Here is a 25885-nt window from a genome sequence, read left to right as displayed (position 1 = left end):
TCTTAATAAGTACCAAAATCAAACATCAAGATACCTTCAATTCATGTAACTGAGTTTTGTATACCAATATGTGAACACATATCATTATTGCTTCGTATACGTATATAATATTGTTGATAGCCGTAATGAATACAGTGTATTCTAATTTAATCATGTGTAAAATATAATCTGTCGACAAGTTCCACATTTATACACATCCCGTGTTCATGTTTTGCTCTCAATGGTGTTTTTGCATATATTTTTTTTCTGCAACCTCTTAATACAGATTTGTACTTCAAAATATATTTACAACCCAACATTCCGTTTCGGTCTTTTTACAATTATCTATATGTCGTGTTTATTATATACCTTCTGTTTGAATCTACTGCAATATAGTAAATAAAACACTTTGCACATGCAGTAAACTAGAATCAACCGGACGTTATATTCTTGAATGCTCTTATAAACCAATGCATGATTGTTGCAATTGTATACTGCAAATTTTCATTCTGAAGTCAATATTTAACTTTATTGGGGTGTAAATCTTTCTTTAGCAAACAATGAAACGTTTCTTAAAGCTATTTAAGAATTCATTTCAGCATCAAAACCCTTTCTTCCATAGTGCATTTTTAATAATCACTGTTACGTAAGCCTTTAATTTTTCATAAATTGTAGTGTTCTTAAAAAGACTATTCATCTTGGGCACATCACAGTCAATTAAAGCATATCTTTTACAATATACATCATAACATAGCATAGCATTGAAATCTCAAAGCATAGCAGTTCAATCTTATACCATAGCATTGGAATCTCATACCATAGCATACAATCTCATAGAATCTCATTCGTCATAGCAAACCATAGTATACCAAATCATAGCATATAAGATGATTTTAACTCGGTTTAAAATGATTTTATTTGGAAGAATAAATGTTCACATTGCAGATGGCATACCCTTCATTTCAATTTCTCATAGCATAGCATACAGATCTCATAGCATTGCATTGAAATCTCATACCATTTCATTAAAATCGCATACCATAGCATAGCATAAAATTGCGAAAGATATGCCTGAAATGACTGTCATTATTTAAAGTTTGTAAATTTCATCTAAGGAAAGGATTAATAGAAGTGTTTACTTATTTCAGAATATTTGCATAATCATGTTTTATTGTGTACATATATTCACAATAAACTATGGTTAACATTAAACACCCTTACCAGCCTCGTAAAGTAAAACGGTGTGCTTGTTAACAGGTAAAAATGACGACTTCTGATTCCCACAGGTCAGTTAGGGTGTCTGGGTAAACGTCCGAGGAAAGTAAAGCGGTAAATCAGTAGTAATATTACTAAGGCTTGTTTTGGGGGTATACAAATATTTACAGAATGCATTCCATAATTAGTTTAAAAAGTTAAAAACCGTGCGCGCAACATTTTATGCGCAATAGCTTTATATCATTTGTATGGATTGAACTATAGCTTTATTGTTTTTGCTTACTTTACCAAGCACGCCGAGGAGCGTTAGGTTCTTTTGTTTTTTTATTCCAATTATTTGCTTTAAATTCAGAAATTTTTTTTATTCCATTTTTTTATTGCAGGGAAAGCCATGAAAAGTTTTTATTTAATACAGTAATTTTAACATGTGTGTACAACACAATGCATTTATAGGAATGCAAGTACTTACATAGTAAAGCACACATACATGTATGATCATATGCTACATGTACTTTTATACATGAATTATATTGTTTTAAAAACTATTCATGAATGAGCAACTCAGAAGCAAGTATCAGAAAAATGACAAACGCTATGATAGAGTAAAAAAATACACTTTCAAAGATTAACACGAATATACACATTTGACAACATTAACCTTATAAAAATGATACAGAAGTGTTAAACAAAAGTTCAAAGATTAACAAATGTTTTTGGTGTTCACATCATACAAATGCATAATTGTCATTGACCTAACCATAATAATGCAAAAAAAAAAAATAACCAAACCGTTCCTTATTGAATTCAGATAAGAATTTAAGTTCATTTAAAATTAAAACCTGACATGTAGATTTACTTTAAAATTACAAGACCAACTAAAAAAATAATTCATAATTATTAATTGTATTTTTTTTTTAAATGAATTTTAATAATTATCAATAAGTATGGCGGCCATTAAAAATACAAAATTATAGATATAATATTATTTAGCCAAAAAAGCAAAAAAAAATACTGAATAAACTGTTATGCTAGAAACGTGCATACATATTAGATAATCAAACAAATTGCTGCGGTGACAAATATCTTCATTTCTAATCAAATCTCATAAAACACAAATCTTATCAAAAGATCTGCTTTGTGAGGTTTCGTAGTTATTACAGCCTTCATGTAAATATGACAATCTCAGGCTCTCTTACATTTCTTTAAAAATTCGGAAAATTTCGTCTGATAATCAAATATATGTCGCAGAAGAATAACAGTTCCCATGTAGATATGATAACCCCGCGATGTTCTATTTCTGTGAGGAATCATAATAATACAAATCCCCGGATGATTGACGAAACAGAGACTCAATTTCTTTGTTGATTTCCGCAAATGATGGTCGCCCAGTTGGCTTCAAGTTCCAGCACTTTTTCATAATTTCATAGTGTCTTTTATAAAGAAAAAAAGTACAAAAAATAAGACAGGTTCAAATAATAAATGTTTGTACAAACTTTATTTTTTTTTTCATAAAATTTGAATTAGATTGTGAATTAATTAGTAACAATATGTCTATTTCTGCAAGGCATAAAGTCGAAATCTTTCTATGAATTTTCAAAATCTTAAATCATTGTCAGGTCAAATCTTGTCTAGTTACAAAAATTAAAAATGGAAATTCCATTCTATTTATGGTATTCTCTAATCCATTCATAATTTACATAATTGAATTAACCACCATTACAAATGTTGAGTAGTGAAACCTTTTGGTGTAAACTTGAAAACAAAGTTGCAAATCATTTTAAACATTTAAATAGTTGAAAAAGAAAACAAATTAACTTTTTTCATTTAAATATTTAGACATTTCACTTTCGGTTTATCTCTCATTTTCGAAGGAAAAACATTTTGAGTTATCTATCACTCTTTTTCAAAGAAAAAATTGTCAGTTATTTTTAGTTATGTGAATAAATCTTATTGACTTGCAGATTGCTTGATTTATCATTTCCTTAGAGCAGATAATGATTGCTTACGTTTTAGAACGGATTACTTGTGATACAATGTTTGAAATCTCACATTGTTGTGTCACATTAATAGCCCCGTTTTCGCATGAGAAATTTAATTCTAGTTGTAACGCGGCATTTGATTGGATAGAAAAATTTAGTTAATTTGGATAACCTGGTTAACGTCAGAAGACACTTCACAGTGCACCAGCGTCAAAAACGTACTAAACCGCTTGGAATTACGTTTGAATTATAAACAGATTAGTATCATTCTTTGAAATTAAACGATCCCAATTTGTAAAGAAAATTACAGAAAATTAAATTATAAGGAATGAACTCTATGTCTTACCAAGCTATGAATGTATAACCTAAATTGGAGCAATTCACGCTTCTTTTATAATCCGCGGATTATAAAGCGCAAACTTCCCTGACCCAGGTTATACTCATATAACTTGGATAGACATTGAGCTCATTTCTTATATAAATATTCGTGTTTATAATTCTTACTAATTAAAAATCTTATACTACGAATGTTTTTTTCAACCGGTCAGACAATATCGATGTTGACCGGTCTATCAGTAAAAATCGAAATTGTTTGGCCACTACGTCAGTCACGTCCAATCAATTTTCGTTTAAAATCGACAGAACGGAAATAGCCGAAATTTAGTGCAAAGCTGTCGTTTGATATGATACGAAAGATTGCGTCACATGCTGTTTAGTGCATATCATTTAAGTTAAGGACATAACAAAACAGTAATTGACTGGGACTCAGTCAACATATGAAATGTTGGACCTAAAGGTAAAAATATTGCCTCAGGCCTGTGGCCTCAGGCAAAATTTTCACCTTCAGATCAAGCAATTTATATGTCGCCCTCATGTCCAGACGATAACGGTATAATATCGAACATGTATTCATTTTGACCTTAATGCAAAAAACAAAATAACGTCTTTGTTGAAAATAACTTACAAGTCGTCGGTATATTCAGGTTTACTCAGGCGGTTTCCTTGTTTGATCCATTTCGGAAGATCTCTGCTTCTTACATCTTCGTAAGGTGTTGCACCTAAAAATGAAATGCAATATTATCACTAACATGATGTAATTAAACATCAGATACGCACAAAAGACAACGTGTATATTATAAAAGCCTAATTACAGGTAAGTAGATTATAAAAAACTACATGTTCATGTATATTATGCAAGCCTGATTGCAGATAAATATACATGTATTACAAAAGACTGCATATATATTATACGAATTTGTTTAGAGATCAATAGATTACAAAAGATTGCATGTATATTAACAAACATGGTGTAAGGTGTACAACTCTCTTATATCATATTTAAAACTTGTTCCAGACTTTACAAATATCTGAAGTAATCTTACAACATAATATCATCAAACACTATTCAAAGGAAAACAAAGAGGTGAAAACCGTATTTTGATATAATTTTGATTATTGCTATGTGCAATTTGAAGCATTTATTAGACCTACACTGTAACTCCATCATGAATAATTTTTTTTCTACAATGAATCAAATTTGATTAAATTCTCATCTGACCTATAGAGAAGATTTCCCAGATGGTTATTCCATATGACCAAACATCACTCTTCTCAGAGGCAGTTCCAGTTTTGTTCAAGCATTCAGGGGCCATCCATTTTACGGGGATTCTTTCCTGCAAAATATGATTTTTAAATTATATATTTTTTCATGAAACACTCAATGTTGACATCAGTCACATTATATTTCAATTTAAGATTATTTAAGTTTATTATATACATTTCTCTTTCATATATTAAATGTCAGTATCAATGCAGAATTTAATTCATGTGAAATGTATGATACAATGAATAACAATAATGTTTAATTTTCTTTCCATGCGCATCTCTCTTTAAATTTTACTTTCAAAGCATGTAATATCCTGAATTTGTTTACGAATGCAAGTTGTTGTCAAGGTTTCTTGTCAATAGTTTTTAGAGTTGGATTTTTTTAAAAAGAGTACAATTCTACGAGTTTTTATAAGTTTTTTTCTGGCAATGAAGGAGGCTAAGTAGATCCCTCAAGTTAAAAAAAAATACCTTAAAGTTTAAGATATTATTTAGTCAAATGTGCATTGATATGGGTAAGACATTTAGTTAAGATTACATTCATTCTAGCTTTTAGATTAAAGTATATTACTATATCCATATACAGAGTTCTTTGTCTAAAGTAGATCAATTCAGTCTTAATTGGCCACAAACATCCAATCTGATTCACTGACCTTTTTGCCTGACTCATCTTCATCATCACCTTGTCGAGGACCAAATCCTGCTATTTTCGCACTCAAGCTCTTGTTCAGAAATACGTTTCTGGTTGCAAGTCTCATGTGGATAATCTTGACGATATAAGGCGACATTAGATTTTAAAAATCTCTCTTTCTTACATGTGTTATATAAAATTCATGAATATCATGATTCTGAATGAATTAGGTTGCTACTAATGAACTGTTTGGAATGAATTAACTTTAAAATTAACCTACTCATTTTTAATATGATATGATTGTTTAGCCGAGAACTACTGGCGTGCGACCAGTTCATGGTGACGTCATTTTATCAACACATAAAATTATAGAAAAAAATGACGTCACAATGTACTGGCGAGAAATGGTACTCGGCGAGAAGTGGTCGCACGCCAGTATAATTTTCTAAAGAAAAAATCCATAGAGCTTAGCATTTAAATTAGAATGATTTGCTTTTTATTCATACAGAGCTCTTTTTTACGGAGATTCATATGTTCTAAAATTGCCATTAAATATCTAGCCCTCTTGATTTTTGTCGTCGCTCTCATTTATTTGTAAATGCGTAACCAAAATTTTTAAGAATAAAAAAGTCAAAATCAAAATAATTCACTGCTCAAGAATATGAGTTTAAGGGGTTTTTTCATTGACCTCTCATTTTTTTTTTACGTCTTTAGATATTCAAGGTTAATTAAATTGTCATTTCATTTATTTTCTAATGTACATAAATTAAAAAACATTCTAATGAAACATACATCTTTGCTTGCTAAATAAACCATCCCTCTTGTTATGTCGTAAGAAAATCGGTATAGATTTTCTATGACGTCATCTGACACTGCTCTTTGGTGATCAGTTAGCCAATCCTTGAGCGTTCCGTTCTCACAGTACTCCAGCAACATTATCGGTCCCACTAAAAAGTTGAATATCAAATGGTCACGCCCACAAAGTTATCTGAACTTTCCTCTTACTAAACTCCTTTTAACTCTTTAATTCATAGTATTCAATGTACCTGTACATGCAAGCACAATATCTATTATCTTGTTCTGAAGATTTATTGTCAAATATCCAATGATAGTTTATACTTAAAATCACCGCGAACTACAATCAATTTGCTAATTTTGAGTCAATTGAAAATATTTTAGAAGACATATTCTAACATAAAATCAAATAAATTTTTACTTTTGTATTTAATGATTTCGTTTAAATAAAAGTTGATTAAAAAAGGAATATCTTTCTCTTTCTCTCTCTCTCTCTGTCTGTATCTCTCTCTTTCTCTTTCTCTCTTTCTCTGTCTCTCTCTCTCTTTCTCTCTCTCTCTTTCTCTCTCTCTCTCTTTCTCCATGTGGCGTATTTGTACGTATTTCTTCGAAGATCTTTTCACTCACTTGATTGTTCAGCTACCACTGCTCCAAAGAATCCTAAAACACAAGGATGCTCTCCAACCTTTGCTCCAAAAAAGTTAATTTTAGCTTTCATCAACACCTTGTCTTCATCTGAGTATCCATCTAGAAGGGACGAAAAACCATCTTATGTAAGTAAAGAACACTCTTATTTAAACGGTAAGCATATGCACTATAAGCTTAAAGGGGCATGTAACCAAAATTGTTACCAACCAAATGTTAATCAAAACGCTACATCCATCTACATGTGTACGTAAGATGAATCTATTGACTATTAGTTATTAAAAAAACTGGACTAATTAATACATGTAAATGTGAATCTCACATTTTTTAAAACAAAAATGACAAATTGTCGAATTTTTTAAACTTATAAATTATTGTTCTTATGATGAGGGATTTTCATCAAGAGTTAGACAATTAAACGACATAAATAGTGATAATATTTTATCATCATAAGTTAAAATGATAATATTTTTGCAAATAATTCTAAAAAGAATAAGAAAAATTGTCTTTACTTTATTCTTATTCGACTTTATTATCTACAAGAAGATGTTTCTTTGATTCCGGATGGATTGCCCTTTTAGACGAAAAAAACTGGTGGCATTCTTTGGTAAGATACAAAAACTATGCCAACATATCTTTCCCCTTTTTTCATACCCTTATGCTAGGATCAAAAACAAAAAACAAAAATAAAACTGTCATGCAGGTTTTCTGTACAAACCTCTAAGTGTTTTTGCTACGCATTCTTTAGGTTTTCCATGCTTGTTTAGAGTAGCTTTGTAAATCATCGCAAATCTTCCTGTCTTCAGCAATATGTCCAGAGTGACATCTTCCATTCGGAAATGCCAATCGGGTTCTTTTTCATACGCATATTCTCCGTACATATAGATTTCATCCTGATCATAACCTCCCGTCTGTCAAAAAGTATTATATTATAGATGATAATCAGCAAAAGGAGAACTGTGTGTTAAGTTGTAATCCAAAAATGTCTCTTTTGGTCAAACATATTTAAATGTGAAAATATATACAATAAATTCAAAATAGTCAATAAACTAGACACGATCTCGTTGCGAGCAACGAGGGGGTCTTCCGTGCGATTTTTTTTAAGGTTATACATGTATGACCTTGACTTTGATATTTGACCCTTTATCTCCTAATAGGGGTAACAACAAAAAGAAATGATGGTTGAATTGTGTTAGGAACATCATTCTCAGCATTTTATTCTATATTGATTTTCAAAATGATGCTTTTTCAAATATTTGTTCTGTTTGAGGTATGTTATCAAAGTTCTGTACTTCTGGCCTCTTAAAACCCCTTAAAAACCCCTTAATACGGAACACATGATAAAATAATCATAATATATTGTTTAATAAATGTGAGATGAACATTATTGCTTCCTAAACATATAACGAAATATTTTTCAGTAAGGTGCTATAAAAGCAAGACTTCAGAGCCTTTATTGGCCCCTAAAAATAAAAAGATAGGTCTTTTGATATTAAACATATTTTGTTCAACAAGTGTTTAGAAATTTTTTTGCCTTTATTGCGCTATTTTGTACAAAACCGTTTTAGGGTTGACCCCTGATCTCCCTATTGGCGCCATATGACAATATCTCGATGGTTGAGTACAAGCGCATCATTCTAAGCATTTATTATTCAATATTGCTTTTCAAAATATTTCTCAGTAAAGTGCTATGGAAGAAAGACTTTAGAGACCTTTTGGCCCCTAAATTGAAGGGTCAGTCCCTTTTTCTTGGCATCATATGGAAGGTCTTTTGATATTAAACATATTTTGTTCAACAAGTGTTTAGAAATTCTTTGCCGTCTTTGAGCTATCTGGGATAGGACGTTTTAGGGGCCGACCCCTAATCTCCTTATTTTGGCCAGATAACGAAACTTTTATGATTGAATATTGTTTAAAACATCATTCTAAGCATCTTTTATTCTATTTTGCTTTTCAAAATATTTGTCCTTTTTGAGATATATTCGATCGAAGGTTTGGACATTTGGCCCCTTAAAACCCCTAATTACGTAATGCATAATAAAACATTTATAATGTATAGTTTTATTAGTGAAAGATGAACGTTTTTGGTCCTTAAACATATTACAAAAGTGCTATGAAAGAAAGACTTATGAGCCTTTTTGGCCCCTAAATTGAAAAGCCAGCCCCTTTTTCTTGGCAACAAACAAAAGGTCTTTTAATATTAAACATATTTTGTTCAACAAGTGTTAAGGAAATCTTTGCTGTTTTTGAGCTATCTGGGATAGGACGTTTTAGGGGCCGACCCCTTATCTCCTTATTGGGGCCAGATAACGAAACTTTTATGATTGAATATTGTTTAAAAAAAGCAATAACAATAAGGTCTTCCGTTGGAAACGGAAGACCTTAAATAACATGTATTCAAAGGACTTGAGGAGAACTAACTTGAGTTACTGAAGCTTAGTTATTAAAGTCATATTTCTGCAAAAGTGAAGATTTAAACATAAAAAAGCTTACCGTAACAATTTAACTTTATTTAAAGGATCTTAAAAAAAATATTGGTTATCATCTATGAACTTCTTTGTTTACACGTATCTCACAGAATGTACATCTCGCAAATTTGACATGATATACATTAAAAAGAGCCGTTATGGTATTCAAATGAAGATCACTGTATAAATATGTGGTGAAGTATTCAAGGTTAACAATCTGTAATACTCCGAATTTTTCTTTGCTAAAACCAATCTGTGTAAAAACATTTTAAAGTAAATCTGATGGATAATTTGTTGACCAACCATCAGCGTATATTGTCTGTAACCGTTTCAACTTAGAGTTTACCGTATACTTATTGTAACCGATTTAACGTAGAGTTTACCGTATACTTACTGTAACCGATTTAACTAAGAGTTTACCGAATACTGTTTGTAACCGATTTAACTTAGAGTTTACCATATATTGCTTGTAACCGTTTTAACTTAGAGTTTACAGTATACTGTTTGAAACCGATTTAAGTTAGAGTTTACCGTATACTAATAGTAGCATTTTAAACTTAAAGATTGCCGTATACTTATTGTAACCGATTTAACTTAGAGTTTACCGTATATTGTTTGTAACCGTTTTAACTTAAAGATCATCGTATACTGTTTTTAACCGATTTCACTTAGAGTTAACCGTATACTATGTGTAACTGATTTAACTTAGAGTTTACCTCATACTGTTTCTAACCGATTAAAGTAAGATTTTACCGTATATTGTTTGTAACCAATAGCTCCAGTGTTACCGTCCCTGCGACGTCTGATCGTGTTTCTGATTGGAGCAACGACAGCTTCCACCTTACGGAGACGACCAGTTCTCCACATCACCAAAATGAAGACAGCAAACAACAGCAATAGACATATGGCTTAAACAATGATAAAGAACTTGTTAGAACCAGCCATATAACTATGCATTTGAAAATAAACAAACGTTGGGCTCATTTATATAACAATGTGAAATCAAGTTACAAATTGCTACTTGAATAACTATTTATCGTAAACCGTTTTTCAAGGATTACAGTAAAATTTAATCATAGGAAGAGAAAGTAAGTAATGTATCAAAAATTCAGCTTATGCAAATGAACTCGCACTCTATTTGATAAACAAAAAATAACGTGAGAAATCAGCTTCAAGTCTGGAAGGAAATGTCAACTAACAAAAACATTCCAGGACACAATACAAAAAACTAGTTAAATCTTTGGTCAGACCTTAATTACGGTAATTCCATCCCTAAGAAAATTTAGAGCACGGTAATTCAAACCCTTTAAATGTATTTAAACTACACAAAAATGAAATAACTAGTACCTGTTTTAATAAAGCACAGGTACACGTATCATTACGTACATTGTAAATATCGTATGTATTTGTTCTGTAGAGCTAAATCTAAATCAATGTTATCGTCAATAGAATCAATAAATTAATGTCTACATGCAGTTGTCATTAATTGATTTTCTTTAAGATTACTTATTTTTGACAATGACTTAGTCTCTTTTAACTTAATTTTTTACATCCTTCAAATTTTATTTTGCTTGTAATTATTTATTTTTAGAGTCTTTCTCACCTACAACAATTCCAGCTATTCCACCTGTTGTCAAATTTTCGCTAACTTGCCTTTCAGCAGCTTTAAACAAAAGTAAAAAAAAAATTAAAACAGACAATACTTATTAATATGATTGAAGAGTTCAATTTTGTATTTGTCTTTTTCATGCAGAGCAATTACGTCAGTTTAGCAATTACCAGGAATGAATGAAAATGCACTTTTTAGTATATCAAAAAGTACACAAAGTACAATAGTGAGATGTCTTTCAGGAAGGAGTCTTCTCGTTATCAAACAGACTCCTTATAACAAGAAATTCATGAAATTTTGACACAGTCAAACAGATCATATAACCAAATGATTCTATCAGTTTAATAAAATTTGACCTTCTTGTTTTCGCATAAAGGTCAGGTCAAGGTCACTACCTTTTTTCTCAACTTAAAGGATGGTAAAAATAATTTCCAGTTATCTTGACATATGTTTAAGATATGATGAAGATTCTATTCTTCAATGAAATGATAGAATATCAGAATGTCTATCAGTTTATACTATTAAATGGGAATAAATATTGAAACTAAAATCGATATAACTTAGCCCGCATTTCTGAATTGCAAAACATGCGATATTTTCCTACTCCAATATTCTGCCAAAAATATAGTCCTTGTTAGATTCTAAACATTTATTACCATTTCTTTGTCAAGTTGTGTGATGGTAAAAAGGAAAGAAAAATATACCATTTTAATTTCCTTTTATTTTTCTGTTTAATAAACAATTAATCAATTTTATTCAACAAAATCGTAAACCAGAAAAGACTCGTTCCTTAAATATTGTTACTTACCTCCGGTCCTGAAAGAGTAATAAAATGGATCACTTATGTCCCCTTCGTCGTATTCAACTACAAAGCTGACGTTGTAAGCGGTGAGGGGCTGAAGACCAAGAAGGTCGTACTTGTCCGCGGAGGGATTTATCAACTTCTCGTGATCCTGGCCATCGTTGTATTTCAGTATAATGTTCTGTCGTTTGTAGCATGATTCGGTCAAATTAAAGCTAAAACGGACGCCGTTCCCTGTGTTTTGTAGAAGATTTACGTCCTTCACAGCTTGATCTTCTCGCATGGAATAAAAATGTTCGTTGCAAATGAGTTAATATAGTTGAATATTTGTTACGGTGTATGCAATACACAATGGCATAATTACTCTTGTACAAAAAAATGTCACAATGTTAAATTCTAACTGTTTAAAAGAGATTGATCTTAACTTGGAAACGTTTAATTTCAATCATTTCACTTGAAGATGAAAATAATGAATGCCTCTTACATTGACCAATTCCTTTAAAACTGTTCAAATTGACGTCAATTGCTTGTCGAGACTGAAGCATGGCACCGTTGTATGCAATAATTTCCACTTCAAAGCGATCGGTAGCTTGCCTTGATTTCGGGACCCTAAACCAGCAATTGTTAATTTCTAACTCGTGTTGGTAAAAATAAAACGTATCCCGAACTCGATAGCGTTCATCCGAAAATCCTCTTTCCTGAAAAAGCAAATTGTTGATAATAATTAGTTTTATTAAAAGAAAAGTTTTCAGGTAAATAGCATTCCTATAAATGAGTAGTAAATATGTCAGTTTTTTGACAAATTTAAGTGACTTAAAATATTAGAACTATCTAATAAATGACTATGATCGATATAACTATCCAATTCCATACGTTTCACTGGGACTAAATAAGCAATGTTTTAAAATTTGCCAACGGGCCATATTTTTTTAATAGAATTATGCTACCTTGAGTAGTTTCAGTACTTTGATGAAAGAGCTGCGAGAGACAAGTTAACATACTTACCACGTTCGATGTGTTTACTGGAACACTGCCGTTTGCTGCTATGGTGTTATTTGATTTGTTAATGATGTTGAAAGAGATTTGAGATATGCCGCTATGTTCATCCGCAGTTTTAAACCATAATCTAAGAAATTCAATTAGTAACATTATAAAACAGCCACATTCTAATCAATTACCGTTGTCATGTGTGCAGTTTTTACCATATTTGTGCTCAGGGTAATGACAAAATGCCAGTGAAGTGTTTCCTAATCTAGTCGTTATTACTGAAGGTTAAAAATTTAAAAATACTTCTAAACATTGTAACTACATGTATGACAACATTCAAAGGTCATATATAGCAATAAAATCGCTATCCTGTAACACAATAGTGTGTAGACAAATTTAACACCGCCACTAAACAATCTATTTATAGCGCTTCCGTGGGTAAAAGTAGTACCAGAAATTTTGCGGAGAAAATTTTTTGAGATTGGATAAATATTACTCATCTTTTTTCAAATTCGCTAAGTAGGTTTAAACGCTTTATTAAATCTAACAATAATCTATTTATTTAAAAAAGTGCTGACATTTACATGTGCTCACATGCCGTGATCAAATCTAATATGTGTTACTGAATACTGAACGTCACAGATGTCCACTGCAAACATAAAGGGAGATATAAAATGAATGTTAATATTAATTATTATTATCTGTCAGGTAGAAATACTTACGTTTTATTAATAATAATAAATGTATCAATTAACAAGCTAACCGAAGAATGCTTTACATACGTTCAATTAAAAATAAATAGGTGTAAAAATTGTTCAGTTGACATAAAGATCAGCTGATGTCAACTATTTTAACATATGTAAACTCTATTTTTTAGAAGAAAAGAAATCTATGTCATACGCACTTGCTCCCGTATATATATTTGGTTCCCATATCCTGCATAAAACTCGGCTTATAAATGGATGGCTTACTGGAGTCAAATCCGAGAGGAAGAGAAGAAAGTTTAACGTTTCCAATCTTGTCTTCGGCCTTTACCCACAACGTGACAAAGTCACCCTCTGAAACAGTTTTCGCCAATGTAAAGGAAGCAGTGGTTTTAATATTTTGGTCTATCCAGCTAACTCCCTTGACGTCAACCTTCTGCTGTCCAGTTTCATCAAGATAAGTTTGAAATCTAAATTTTTATAGGCATGTTTTTAAATATGACAATCAGCATGCTTAGTTTTATATATGATTCTCATTTATACTATAATTATAATGTACTAGAAGTTTATTTGACACCTAGTAATTGTTTACGTTTTAAAAGATAAAAATGCTAACTAAAGATACGCAATGGTAAAATAATGCAAAGTAAATTTCTTTTTCATAGCTGCACAAATTAACTTGTGTGTGAAAATAATGCATGCAATGTATTTTAGAATAAAAAATTGGGCGGCGGTAAAATCAGTCATTTAAAGAATACAATATTCGTAACTAACTTTGTAATTCCGAATTCATTTGGAATCAAACTCCCAGTCAGACCGTTTCCGCCAACGACGTTATATTTCACGTTGACAGTCTTGGGGAATTTATTGTCGCCTGTATTAATGTCCTGTAGTTGAGGAGTATAGTCCTCAATGTTGTTAAGAAATCCTCCCTCATGATGTACACGATTGATAAAATGACCTCTCCAGGAGAATTCTAAATTTAAGCTACTCTGCGAAGAGGAAGATAAGACTTGCCATTTAAAGCTTGCGTTTTTGGACCCAGACAGCGCTTTAATGTCATCATCCCCCGTTTGTATCTCTATCGTTGAACTTGGATCGTATACTACGTATCGAGAGACGTAGTCTGAATTATTGGCTCTGTCTGAAGCCTCTAATATCATGGCAAAAACACCCGGATTTGTTGGTGTGTAGGACATTGACAATTCCCCACCAGTGTGATTAAACTTTTGACTAAATATGGGATCTAGGAATGGGTTGCATTCTGGTCCTAGTTGTGGATTTATACAATCTGCTTTGCTCCTTGTTACATATCGCTGAGTTCCACTCTTGTTTTGAAGTTCAAATATTTCCCAGTTGTACGACTCCATTCCTGCTAGAGGGTCATTCCACCCCGACCAACGGGTAACAATCTGGGTCTGTAATTTGATTATTTAATGTTCAGATGATTTGTTTTGGTTTATTAAAAAAAAAGAGATAGTTTTAATGTATTGCAATATTAAAAACACCGTCATAAACGAAAATCAAGTCTAAGCTTTCATCAGATATTTATGTGAATGAAGTTTGAACAATGATGATTTTCATTTACTACCTTATTTAATCTTTTTAATAATAACACAAATGTGTGCTTTTTTTTTTAAAAATGCGATTCATTCATTTGCGGGAAAAAAAGAAATGAAATTCATGTAAGCAAAATCGAGAATAGGTGTTTTAAGCAAAGTGCTTTATAAGAGACAAGATTCAAAATAGTATTATAATTCTCAGATCTACGAATAAAAAAGCAATCTCTCTCTCTCTCTCTCTCTCTCTTTCTCTCTCTCTTTGCAACAATTAAATTATATGTAAAACGAGGATTGTGGAATCTTGATCTTTACACTAGTCTTCATAAATGATTCGTTGATATTCTATTCACATGTAAAAGGAACAAAATGAGATGAAAAAAAAACATCTTACTCTTGTGAACGGTTCATCGACAATGAAGGCTGTGTTGGTGTTTACTGTAGGTTTGTCCAGATCTATTCTGTATGTGACGGAAGACTTCGAAGCCATAGAGCTTTGTTGTGTGAATGGTAGACGGATATTTCCTCTCAGATATTCAAACCCACCATTCTCAACTTGAAATGTCAATTTGAATCTGTGAACAAAAGAATGTAAATATTTAATATGAAGAAATTTTACATTATATTTATGAAAACGTCTTGTGTAAAGATAATGTTTTTGACAGTTTTGAATGAAAGAAAGAATCTAAATCATAGCGCTCTCTTTAATTACATGTTACTCAAGAAAATACTTATTATTCAAGAAAAAAATATCAATATAAATTTCAATATTGCTCCATTTATATGTACATGTAAGAAACTTTAAAGATTTGTAATTGTAAAGGTCAGGTTGAGCTGACTGACATTCCCATCAATGTTACATGTTATTAATGTTACTATTTATCCATCGTTTTCAAAGTAAACACCATTCTATTAGATGTTGAAAATTGTAAAGAACTCATTTGTTCTGGATGTTAGCGAGCTGTTTTATTCCAATTTTAAACCTGACATTTTACCGCCTGTTTCATAGTACATATGTAACATAGGTTTATTTACACATCTCCACTGTCGATGTTCAGAACGTTGGTGAACTCTATCTGACATTCTTCTAAGATGCTTCCTGGGTTGTTTGTAGAAACCTCACTACATATTCTAGAGCTTCCTCCCTGTCTAGTAAGTACACCGTCTAAAACAAATACACGAAATACAGTAAAACTCAAAGCACATCTATACTACAATATTAAAATAATAGACTCGAATTTTTGGGCTTTAATACCGATTAATCGGAAGAGTACTGTCTTTTGTATTATATATTCTAAACGTCACTGGTACTTGGAGATTACCAATTTGTTCTTATTTTTGTTCAATCAAGCTTCGCTAATTAATATTCAACGAAAATTTCTCAAAAAATTCCGGAAATCATCTGAATTTTTTTTATTTTACAATTTTGCGCATGCGCATTACATTCACATATAATCACGGGAGGCTCTTTATTTTATGTTTCCACAATATCACATTTGCATGGATAAACTCAGAGATGATAAAACAAATGCGTTTGAATTTTCATTCGAACTTTTTTCCTGTTCACCAAAGTAAATATGGGAGATAACTCTAACACAGCGCATTTACTATAAAAAAAAATCCTGAGAGTTTCGAATGTCAACACGGTGTGTAAAAAAAGTTTGTTGAATTCTGCAATTAGAGAAATAAACTTTTCGAAAGAGGTATTTACAACTTCAAAATTGTTTGTTATGAACAATTTGACTGTTTTTTCCAATGCAACTTTATAAATGATCTCGTTTTGGAGCGATTCTGCAATTTTCTTGTACATTACGGGTATATTGGAGGCATTTTAACTGTGGTGAAGGCCTTTCCCCAGACACAGTTACATTATTCCAAATCAGCAGAGTGTAGTGTAATTAATAGCATTAGGCTTAAAACTTGGTTACGCAAATATTAACAATATATACGGTTTGTCGATGTAGCTATTTCGTAAATGTCCGATATCATATGTTATGTGTAGCTATGTGCACGCACGGGTCAAAATCTTGTGTAATAATAAGATAATGAGAGTTTAATAAACATGTTTGTTTTGATACGTTGTAAAGTGTTAAATGCAAGATTTGACTAAGTTTAAGAGTTAAACTTGGTCATAACAAGGTCAAATCTGGACGAAATAGTTGGTTGTCATTATTATAGCAAAAATTAAAAGCCTCAAATGTCTCATTTAACCGGTTGTTAACCAATAAGCTAGAATTATACAATACATATACATCAGATATGTACAAATAAGGGTCATTAATAACACAATTATATACTTGTCAGTTTCTCCAACTGCCACTCCATTGTTGCTACAGCCACTCCAATCTTGGAGCTGGTGACATAGCTAGGTAGCGCAGATAGTTTAGACTCCATGCCAAATGCTGCGGACACAGTTCCTCTGATTTTATTGAATTGATCGAAATTAGCCCAGATGGAAGCGCTATCACCACTTCCGGTACCACTTTCAGTCGTGGCGTCAGTAGTGTAGTTATAAATATCCATCCTTTTCATTGGGTGGTTATAAGCCAGCACTGCTGAAGCCAATGTGATTATTGGCGAGGCCAAGACTAAAATAGTTATATATAGGATAACTGATAAATAGCAAAGAACGAATTTTTAAGGTGGCTCTGTACACCTCAAATCAGCAGATTATTCATTGATTAGGAAAAATAGCACCATAAATAAGATTTATTTTAGTCATATAGACGAAAGCATGCAATTTTGGATAAAAATAATTATGAGTTTCATAAAAAATGATTCAGTAGATTTGAACCAAGACGGATCTGCGGTTCAGATACCTGATAAGAATCACAAGGCTGTGATAATATTCATCCAAAACAATCATTGCAAACAGTTTAACAAATCATTTAAATCTAGATCTTGTGACATATCAAAAACGTATAAGCTTTTATGTAGTGTGTTACCTTATAAAAGCTCGTTTTAAATTTAAATTCCTTAAATGTAACTTATTTGTTTTCATGTATTTTTAATTGAATATTTTTTAACGATTTGTCCTCTGTATTCTTTTGATACCACTGCCTTTTCTATCTTTCAAAATCCACCATATGCAATTTCATGTCAAAACGTTTTTAATTGAAATGAGATTCAACCTGAAAACAAGGCCTTTTCAATAACGATAAATCATGTAATCTAGATTTTTCACACTTTGTTACTGAATAGAAATGGCAACTGTGGACGGTTGGCATAGGCCACAGCTACAACGTATGTTCTTCTTTACGAATAAAGTTTTCTTTTCAACTGAATGGGAGCAGGTATACATGTTTTCTTTTAAGAAAGCTAAGACATATTGAAAAAAATATCCAAGCAACCCAAAGTTTCGTTTTTAGCACTTCTATTTCATCATTTGCAAAGACAACAATTGACTTCCATTAAATGGATTAAATGTTTAAAATACAAGTACAGCGGTGATGTTCTTATGTTTACATAGACTACAAGTACAGTGGTGATGTACTTATGTTTACTTACTCGTCGTGCAGTTTGGACTTCCAAAACCATCCGAACACTGACAGTTGTCTACACTTGGACAGTTGCCTGGGTAACATGGTTTTGTTTCTGAACAAGCTATCTCTGGTAAAAAAAAAAAATCACATTTAATCAATCAAATTATTGAATTTCCTGCTCCGAGATATAATTGGTATTCATCATTATTCGTTGAATAATTTTTGGTTGGGGGGGGGGGGGTTTCGTCGCTGAGTGATTCTATGAAATGTTCATTAGATTGCGAAATCCAATATTTTTATATTTAGTAGTGTATTCTCTCTACATAACTCTATATAGACAAATAGTAATTACTTCTAGTATAAGCTCGTCCGAAAAATATTGACCAGTCAATAGTTTTTTAATATTGACCGGCTAAGAATACTATCTAGGGAATATTCCCTCTATTCTAATTAATCGCTTAGCGGTCAATATTTCGTCCCTCGGGGACTAATATAAAAATGTTGTTCTCAACCCTAGTCAATATTTGTAAAATATATTGTATATACAGAATCGGTTTAACATACAGTACCCGCAACGTTTTTTTTATAAGATAAACGATAGGATAGGATTCACGCACGATCGGATAGAATTAACGAACGATAGAACAGTATACACGCACGAAAGGATAGGATTAACGCACGATAGAACAGTATACACCAGGCTTGGGATAATGCTAAATGTAATGGTAATGCAATGCATTACATGTTTTCAAAGTAATGCTAGTAATGTGTAATGCTTCAAAATTAGCATTACAAGTAATGCTAATGTAATGCATTACTTTCCAAAATCTAGTGTAATGCTGCATTACATGGCATTACTTTGCATTACTATGCATATTAATGCATGTTCACTTTTAAAAATGTAATAAATAAATGAATAGTTGAAATTGAATTTGATTAAAATTATTTTTAAAGAAGAAAGAAATAATTCTAATAAAGAAAAAAATGTTTTAATTGTACATGTTTTATTAAAAAAGGTTTTTTAAAATTCATTTTTGAATTGTTTATATTACTAAAGATAACAGCACAATTTCATAACATTTTTAAGAGTGTTGTTATTAAGAGTTTTTAATCATTTAAACAATTTACTTCAATTAGTTTGCACTTCAATAAGAAATGTGTCAACAACACACTATGCCCCCAGGATAATCTAAGTATCAAAACAATCTATTGTTATAAGAAGTGCTGAACACCCCTATCCCCTTCCCTTCGCTATGTCACAATAAAATAGGAGACAGACATGCACCTTTAAAAGCAAAATGAATGCACTGTCCATCCATGATGAAAATTAATATCACTTCCAATATTATAACCCATTTGAAAAAAATCTTACTTATTTTCTCTCTTTCTGTCTGTCTGTCTGTCTGTCTGTCTCTCTCTCTCTCTCTCTCTCTCTCTCTCTCTCTCTCTCTCTCTCTCTTGTATATTAATTACACTGTACATTAGTTTGGACTGATAGAAAATACAAGATTTATTTATTTAATCTATTATTGCACTTAATATATCCTAAGATAAAGATCGTCAAACAGTATTTTCCAGTCCAAGCTTTGACTGCTCCTGCAAAACATTTATTTAGTATCGCCCGGAAGATGGATGCATTTAAAAGACGAACCCTTTGAAACTTCGATCATAAAGTGCAACAGCAATCTTTTGTCTTAAAGTGTCCTCCGTAAAAAGAAATACGATTGAAATATATTAAGAAATATAACTGGGAAAAATCATCTGTTTATAAATTAATAAAATTAAGTGTCCAAAATTATAAAGATTTGTGTAATCTGGGGAAATATCTATATTTAGCTTTTAAGAACCACAACATTATTCCATAAATTGTTTTTTGTTACGCATGTTATCCTGTGTCTCTATTTCATATCTGCAAATAAAGAATGACTCTTGTTTATTCATTGAATTTGAACCTGATACTGAGCATGAAGCTGTAGATATGTTAAAGAGTGCTGTATATTTGAAACATTTGCAAAAACTCTTTATTAGCTTTACTTTAAAAAAAAAAAGTCATGGTAATGGTAATGCATTACTTTACTCATGTAATGGTAATGTAATGCATTACTTCAAGAAAATCAAGTAATGGAAATGGTAATTTAATGCCCAAATTCATGAAGTAATGGTAATGTAATGCATTACTTTACAATGTAATTTGCCCCAAGCCTGGTATACACGCACGATATGATAGGATTGATACACGATAGGAAAGGATAAACTATGTTCATGATAAACGTATGATCGCTTTAAACGATATTTACGATCAAACTGATAATGGCAGAATTTGAGAGAGAACACGTACAAATAAAGATTTACGTGGAATTTCTTTTTAGTAACAATTGCCGAGTTGTTAATCATCGCTGCATCATTTATAGAATGTATTAAAATGACCAGTTAATTTTTTTTCAACTAAAATTATGAGCTTTAATGATCAATAAATTTTCTGTATTGTTAAAATTGTTTTCATTACCGAACACCCTATAGCCGATCGCCGCGAATATTTCAGCCTGAGATTAAATCACTTGGAAAATAGCGGGTTTAATTATATAAATCCAACTTTTGTATAGAGTAAATATAAAATCTATCATAAGTACATTTCTTTCTGTATGAGAAAATGATTCATTAAAAACGAATTATTACAGACAAGTTAAATAAATATTTACGCAGATACACATTCCGCGTAGGATTTGTTAATATTGTTTTCATTACCACACACCCTAGCTGATTGCCGAGAACATTTCAGCCTGAAATCAAATATCACACGGAAAATTACGGGTTCAAAATACAACTCGGGTTTTAATTAAATATAAATTATATCATAAATAGTTGTGTTTATGTAAAATATGATGCAACAAAATTATATTGCATAAAAGTTAACGTTTACGCAGGTATACACTCAGGCGTACGATTAAATATATTCGATTTACAGGTAAATATGTTACCTTGTTCCTAAGAACTTCGTTTTTCATTTTCAGATATGATTTTCATTTTCAGATATGATTTACATATAATATTGGTTAATTTTGATCTCAAAAATTTAAAAATTAGTATCCTGACGGAATGTTGAATAGAATTTTACAATTCTTGTTCGATAAATATTCGTAAACGGCGCACCGAACGAGTTGCAACTAAGTAATAAATTTACTTGCTTATGAAAAGGCACGAAACGATTTACACGATAGGATAAACGGAAGAATTGTTGAAATTAAACGATAAACCTGATAGGATTAACGCACGATAGGATAGGATTAACGCACGATAGAACAGTATACACGCACGATAGAATAGCATTAATGCACGATAGAACAGTATACACGCACGATACGATAGGATTGATACACGATACGATAGGATAGGATTGTAAAGAATAACGTTGCGGGTACTGTATCCTTGAAACTAAGGTTTTCACCGGATCAATGCACGTTGATGCTAACGAAATTATGAAAACCTTGTATCTGAACAAAGAATACCATTCAGATAGAGAGTGTAGACAATTCTAATTTTACAATTGTTTTTTTTTCTCTTTATTTGTTTGATTTAAATAACTCACTTTATTACCTAAAACGTCATACTTGTAAATTGTAATGTCATTTTCATACATTCAACAAGCTTTATCACTGAAGGAAATTTGTTACATTCTATTACATTAAGCAACATACTAAGAAGTCAGTTATATTCATGGACATTAACTTTCGTGAATTCGGTTTAATATTACAGTTTTATTAATACGAAAATACATGACCATTTATCCTATCAATACAATATGTTATTAGATATTGCACTTTAATGAACCTTTAATTTTGATGATCAACCGAAGAACAAAATCCACGAAATTAAAATTCAACGAAAATTAATGAACGACGTTAACACATCATGTAAAATTTTCAATCCTCCTAGCACTTCATTATCAAATACTATGTACATGTAAGACATTTGATGTTTTTAACTCAAAATTTGATCACTTGTCCAAAAAATACTAAATTATTTTTAGATAGCATTATTATACTGATATTGGCACTTTCTACCCCCATGAATTCCTTTTTTTTTTATATCTATTCATTAAACAATCTAATAATCTATTTTCAACCATTTATCTCTGCCTCTCTTTCTTTATATTTGTGTATCTATATTTCTATCTATTTATCTCTCTATCTATTTGTCTGTCTGTCTATCTATATATCTATATATCTGTTAAGATAGTTACTGTTGTCTAGTTATCTATTTATCCATCAATCAATTAACCATCCATCTCTGTCTCACTTTCTCTATATTTGTGAAACTATCTATTTATCTTTCTTTATCTGTTTATAAATGTGTCTATCAATCTTTCATCTATTTATCTATCTATCTATCTTTATATCTGTCTGTCTATCTATCTATTTACCTATCTTTCTATTTATCTATCTATTTATTTATCTATCTGTCTGTCAGTCTGTCTATTTATCAATCCATCTGTCTGTCTATTTATCTATACATCTGTCTGTCTGTCTATTAATCTATCTATCTATCCATCTTTATTTATCTATATTTATCTATATCTATCTATATCTATCTATTTATTAAATTATCTATGTTTCTTTCTGTCTGTCAGGATATTTACTGTTGTTACACTGGGGTCCTCTATAACCAGAGTCACAGCTACAGGTGTCTGGTCCCACACAGTTACCAACATTGCTGCAACCTTGTCTGCCTGTCATCCCAAAACATACGGCTGAAAAATTCGTAAATAAATTGTAGCTAATGCATACATTTACCTTTGAAAAAAAAAATTATACAATATCTATATACTGTGAACTGTATTTAAACTCACACACACACATACAATTGTGTGGGTCTTTATAATATTGAATGTTTATATAAAGACTAAAATGTATAACAAAAAAGGGAAATGATGTTGTTGTAAATTTTAAAATTGATTTAGTGTTAACTGTGCATGTATTGCTCCCTGTCAAGTTGACTAATTCATCGATTAATAATAAGGGAAAATTTACAAATAACAAATGCTTACGTTTACATCTCCCGCCTACATCGGTATAGCCTGAACAACAATAACTTATGGTCCGTAAATTACATTTCGTGACATATTTGTAGTAACAACAACTGAAAAAAACATAGAAATATGATATATGTTGTAGTTTATACAGCATAATACGTTTAAGCATAATGCCATGTACGTTTTATTTATTTAGTGTAATGATGTAAGGCATACAGTTAATAGCATTAGGTCATAAATGAAATAGTTTTAAGATATAACGGTACAACAACTGAAAACAAAACCATAAGCATATGTTATGTGTTGTAATTCAAACAGCAAGCTCTCTTTAGGAGGCAGGGGGTCAACACATTAACTATTAGATCTGAATCTTTCATAATTGGTATATTTGGCCATAAACTAATATTAAGTGAAGAAATAATTCAAATAGTTGAGCTTTAAAAATAAACATTTTCCTACATATTTGAATAGAGCTTTTTTCTTTGAGATCAAAATACTCTAAAAATTATCACGGCCAGCGTAACGCGCATGTACTTGTTTATAAAAATTATCTAAGGCATATCTAAGGCATATCGTTGACAGTAGGCCATAAAAGAAATTGCATTGTTTCTAAAATTGAACAAAATATTTGACAACCGAAATCGTAAGCAGTAGTGGCTGCACTTTGTTTTCGTTTTCTTAAAACCTTATTTTTTGTAATGACATAGTGAAACCCAATTTAAATGCAGCGAAATTAAAGATTTCTTTGATTTTCTTGTATTTCTTAAAGATCTTCTTGCTACAGTCATTTCATGCATATCTTTAACAATTGTATGCTATGCTATTTTAATGATAAACTATGAGATTTGTATGCTATTCTATGAGATTTGTGTGCTCTGCTATGAGATTTGTATGCTATGTTATGAGATTTGTATGCTAAGCTATGAGAAATTAAAATAAAGGGCTTTATGATATGGTATGCTATGCTATGGTATGGTTCTTATGAGATTTGAACAAAAACGCCTCCATACACAGCAGACTTCCACACGTTTCGAAGTATAATAATAAGAAACTAAAGTTACTAAATCTATCATGTGAACATTTATTTTTTCAAATAAAAACATTTAAAACCGAGTTAAAATAATGTTGTATGGATATGCTATGGTATGATATGACGAATGCGATTCTATGAGTTTGTATGCTATGGTATGAGATTCCAATGCTATGCTTTCAGATATCAATGTTATGCTATGCTGTGGTGTATGTTGTAAAAGATATGCTTAAACCGACTGTACGTTTTACACGATGTGCACATAACATTTGCTTAGAAAAAAAAATTCAAAAGCTGCATTTTTTTTTGTTATGAATGTTATTTGGATGCTCATATTTTTTTGCATGTAAATCAAACCTTTAGAATAAACTAGATTACAATAAAAGGTTATATCCTTCATTTTATCAGAATAAAAATTTCTTTACTGAGGAATGTATATCAAACCTATTTTCGTATAGGACGACAATAATGTACCTTTGCTTCGAGCGGAGCCTTTGCGACCAAAATATGATTCACAGAAGTTTGTTTATCATAGTTTGTCATTTCATAGTAAATTACAACATCACAAAGAAATATCCGACATGAATATTGCAGGTAGTACTGTTTCAAACAATCAAGACAAACATTTCATGAATTTCTTCAAAGCTGTGATGTTTTTGGGGATATTCTTGCATTTAAATAAATACAAAAATTAATAAAGATTATTTAATGATATTTACATTTTCCAGTGTCTTTGCCTGTGATAACACTATGTATCGATTTTGTACTGTATAACCCTTAAAGGCCCTGTCACACCAAGCTGCGTCCCCACAGCGTGTTCACGCCGTTGTAAAATTCATGGAATCGCCGTAGGATCGCAAGGAAAATTAAGAAAAAATGTACATTTTTATTTGAAAATTTTACAAGTGGAGTCGTCACGGCGTCCTGACGGCGACCGAGACGTTCTTACGGAGCTCCCACGGCGTGTATCTGCGATTCCACGGAGTTATACTTTGCGATTAACTGCGCTCTCGCTGAGTCTCCGCCGCGCGCTCATGGCGTGCTAGATTTTACCGCGCTTTCACGGCGTGCTCTGCGCGCTGACTGCGTGCACAAGACGTTCTTTACTTCTTGGTAGGTTAATATTAATTTGTACAATTGATAAGAATTTACAACTAGTAAACAAATGATTAAAAATTGTTTTGATTTTATGAAAAGGTACATTGTAATTGTAACATAGTTACTTCTAAACAATATGTGAAGGACTAGGATTAAACTCTTAGTAGTCAGGTCTACAAAAAAATTCCGTTATTAGTTGTTAGAAAACAGAGAAAGAATCTGAAAACATCAGAACCAAATGGCAATAATTCCATCTACGTCCATTGAT

The 25885-nt window shown here is 31.4% G+C and overlaps 1 protein-coding gene across 1 annotated transcript in view; it reads right to left on the bottom strand.

Moving 5' to 3' along the window:
* Positions 1-1588: 1588 nt before the first annotated feature.
* The window catches only part of LOC128163383 (uncharacterized), a 94241-nt gene continuing 69944 nt past the window's right edge, over positions 1589-25885 (bottom strand). The window contains exons 4-22 of the mRNA XM_052826966.1: positions 23097-23207; positions 18486-18587; positions 17276-17566; positions 16014-16143; positions 15373-15553; positions 14194-14837; positions 13620-13889; positions 12734-12854; positions 12213-12426; positions 11735-12001; positions 10921-10980; positions 10071-10225; positions 7568-7760; positions 6832-6951; positions 6202-6356; positions 5432-5545; positions 4732-4846; positions 4138-4231; positions 1589-2624 (exon numbers count right to left, since the gene is read on the bottom strand). Coding sequence (XP_052682926.1) covers positions 2486-2624; positions 4138-4231; positions 4732-4846; positions 5432-5545; positions 6202-6356; positions 6832-6951; positions 7568-7760; positions 10071-10225; positions 10921-10980; positions 11735-12001; positions 12213-12426; positions 12734-12854; positions 13620-13889; positions 14194-14837; positions 15373-15553; positions 16014-16143; positions 17276-17566; positions 18486-18587; positions 23097-23207 — 3476 coding nt within the window. The 3' untranslated portion in view covers positions 1589-2485. The remainder of the gene's footprint in view (positions 2625-4137; positions 4232-4731; positions 4847-5431; positions 5546-6201; positions 6357-6831; positions 6952-7567; positions 7761-10070; positions 10226-10920; positions 10981-11734; positions 12002-12212; positions 12427-12733; positions 12855-13619; positions 13890-14193; positions 14838-15372; positions 15554-16013; positions 16144-17275; positions 17567-18485; positions 18588-23096; positions 23208-25885) is intronic.

Source organism: Crassostrea angulata, chromosome 9 (genome assembly GCF_025612915.1).
Source record: "Crassostrea angulata isolate pt1a10 chromosome 9, ASM2561291v2, whole genome shotgun sequence".
Classification (NCBI taxonomy): domain Eukaryota; kingdom Metazoa; phylum Mollusca; class Bivalvia; order Ostreida; family Ostreidae; genus Magallana; species Magallana angulata.
Note: the sequence above shows the minus strand (reverse complement) of the source record. Positions and strands in the feature narration are given on the sequence as shown.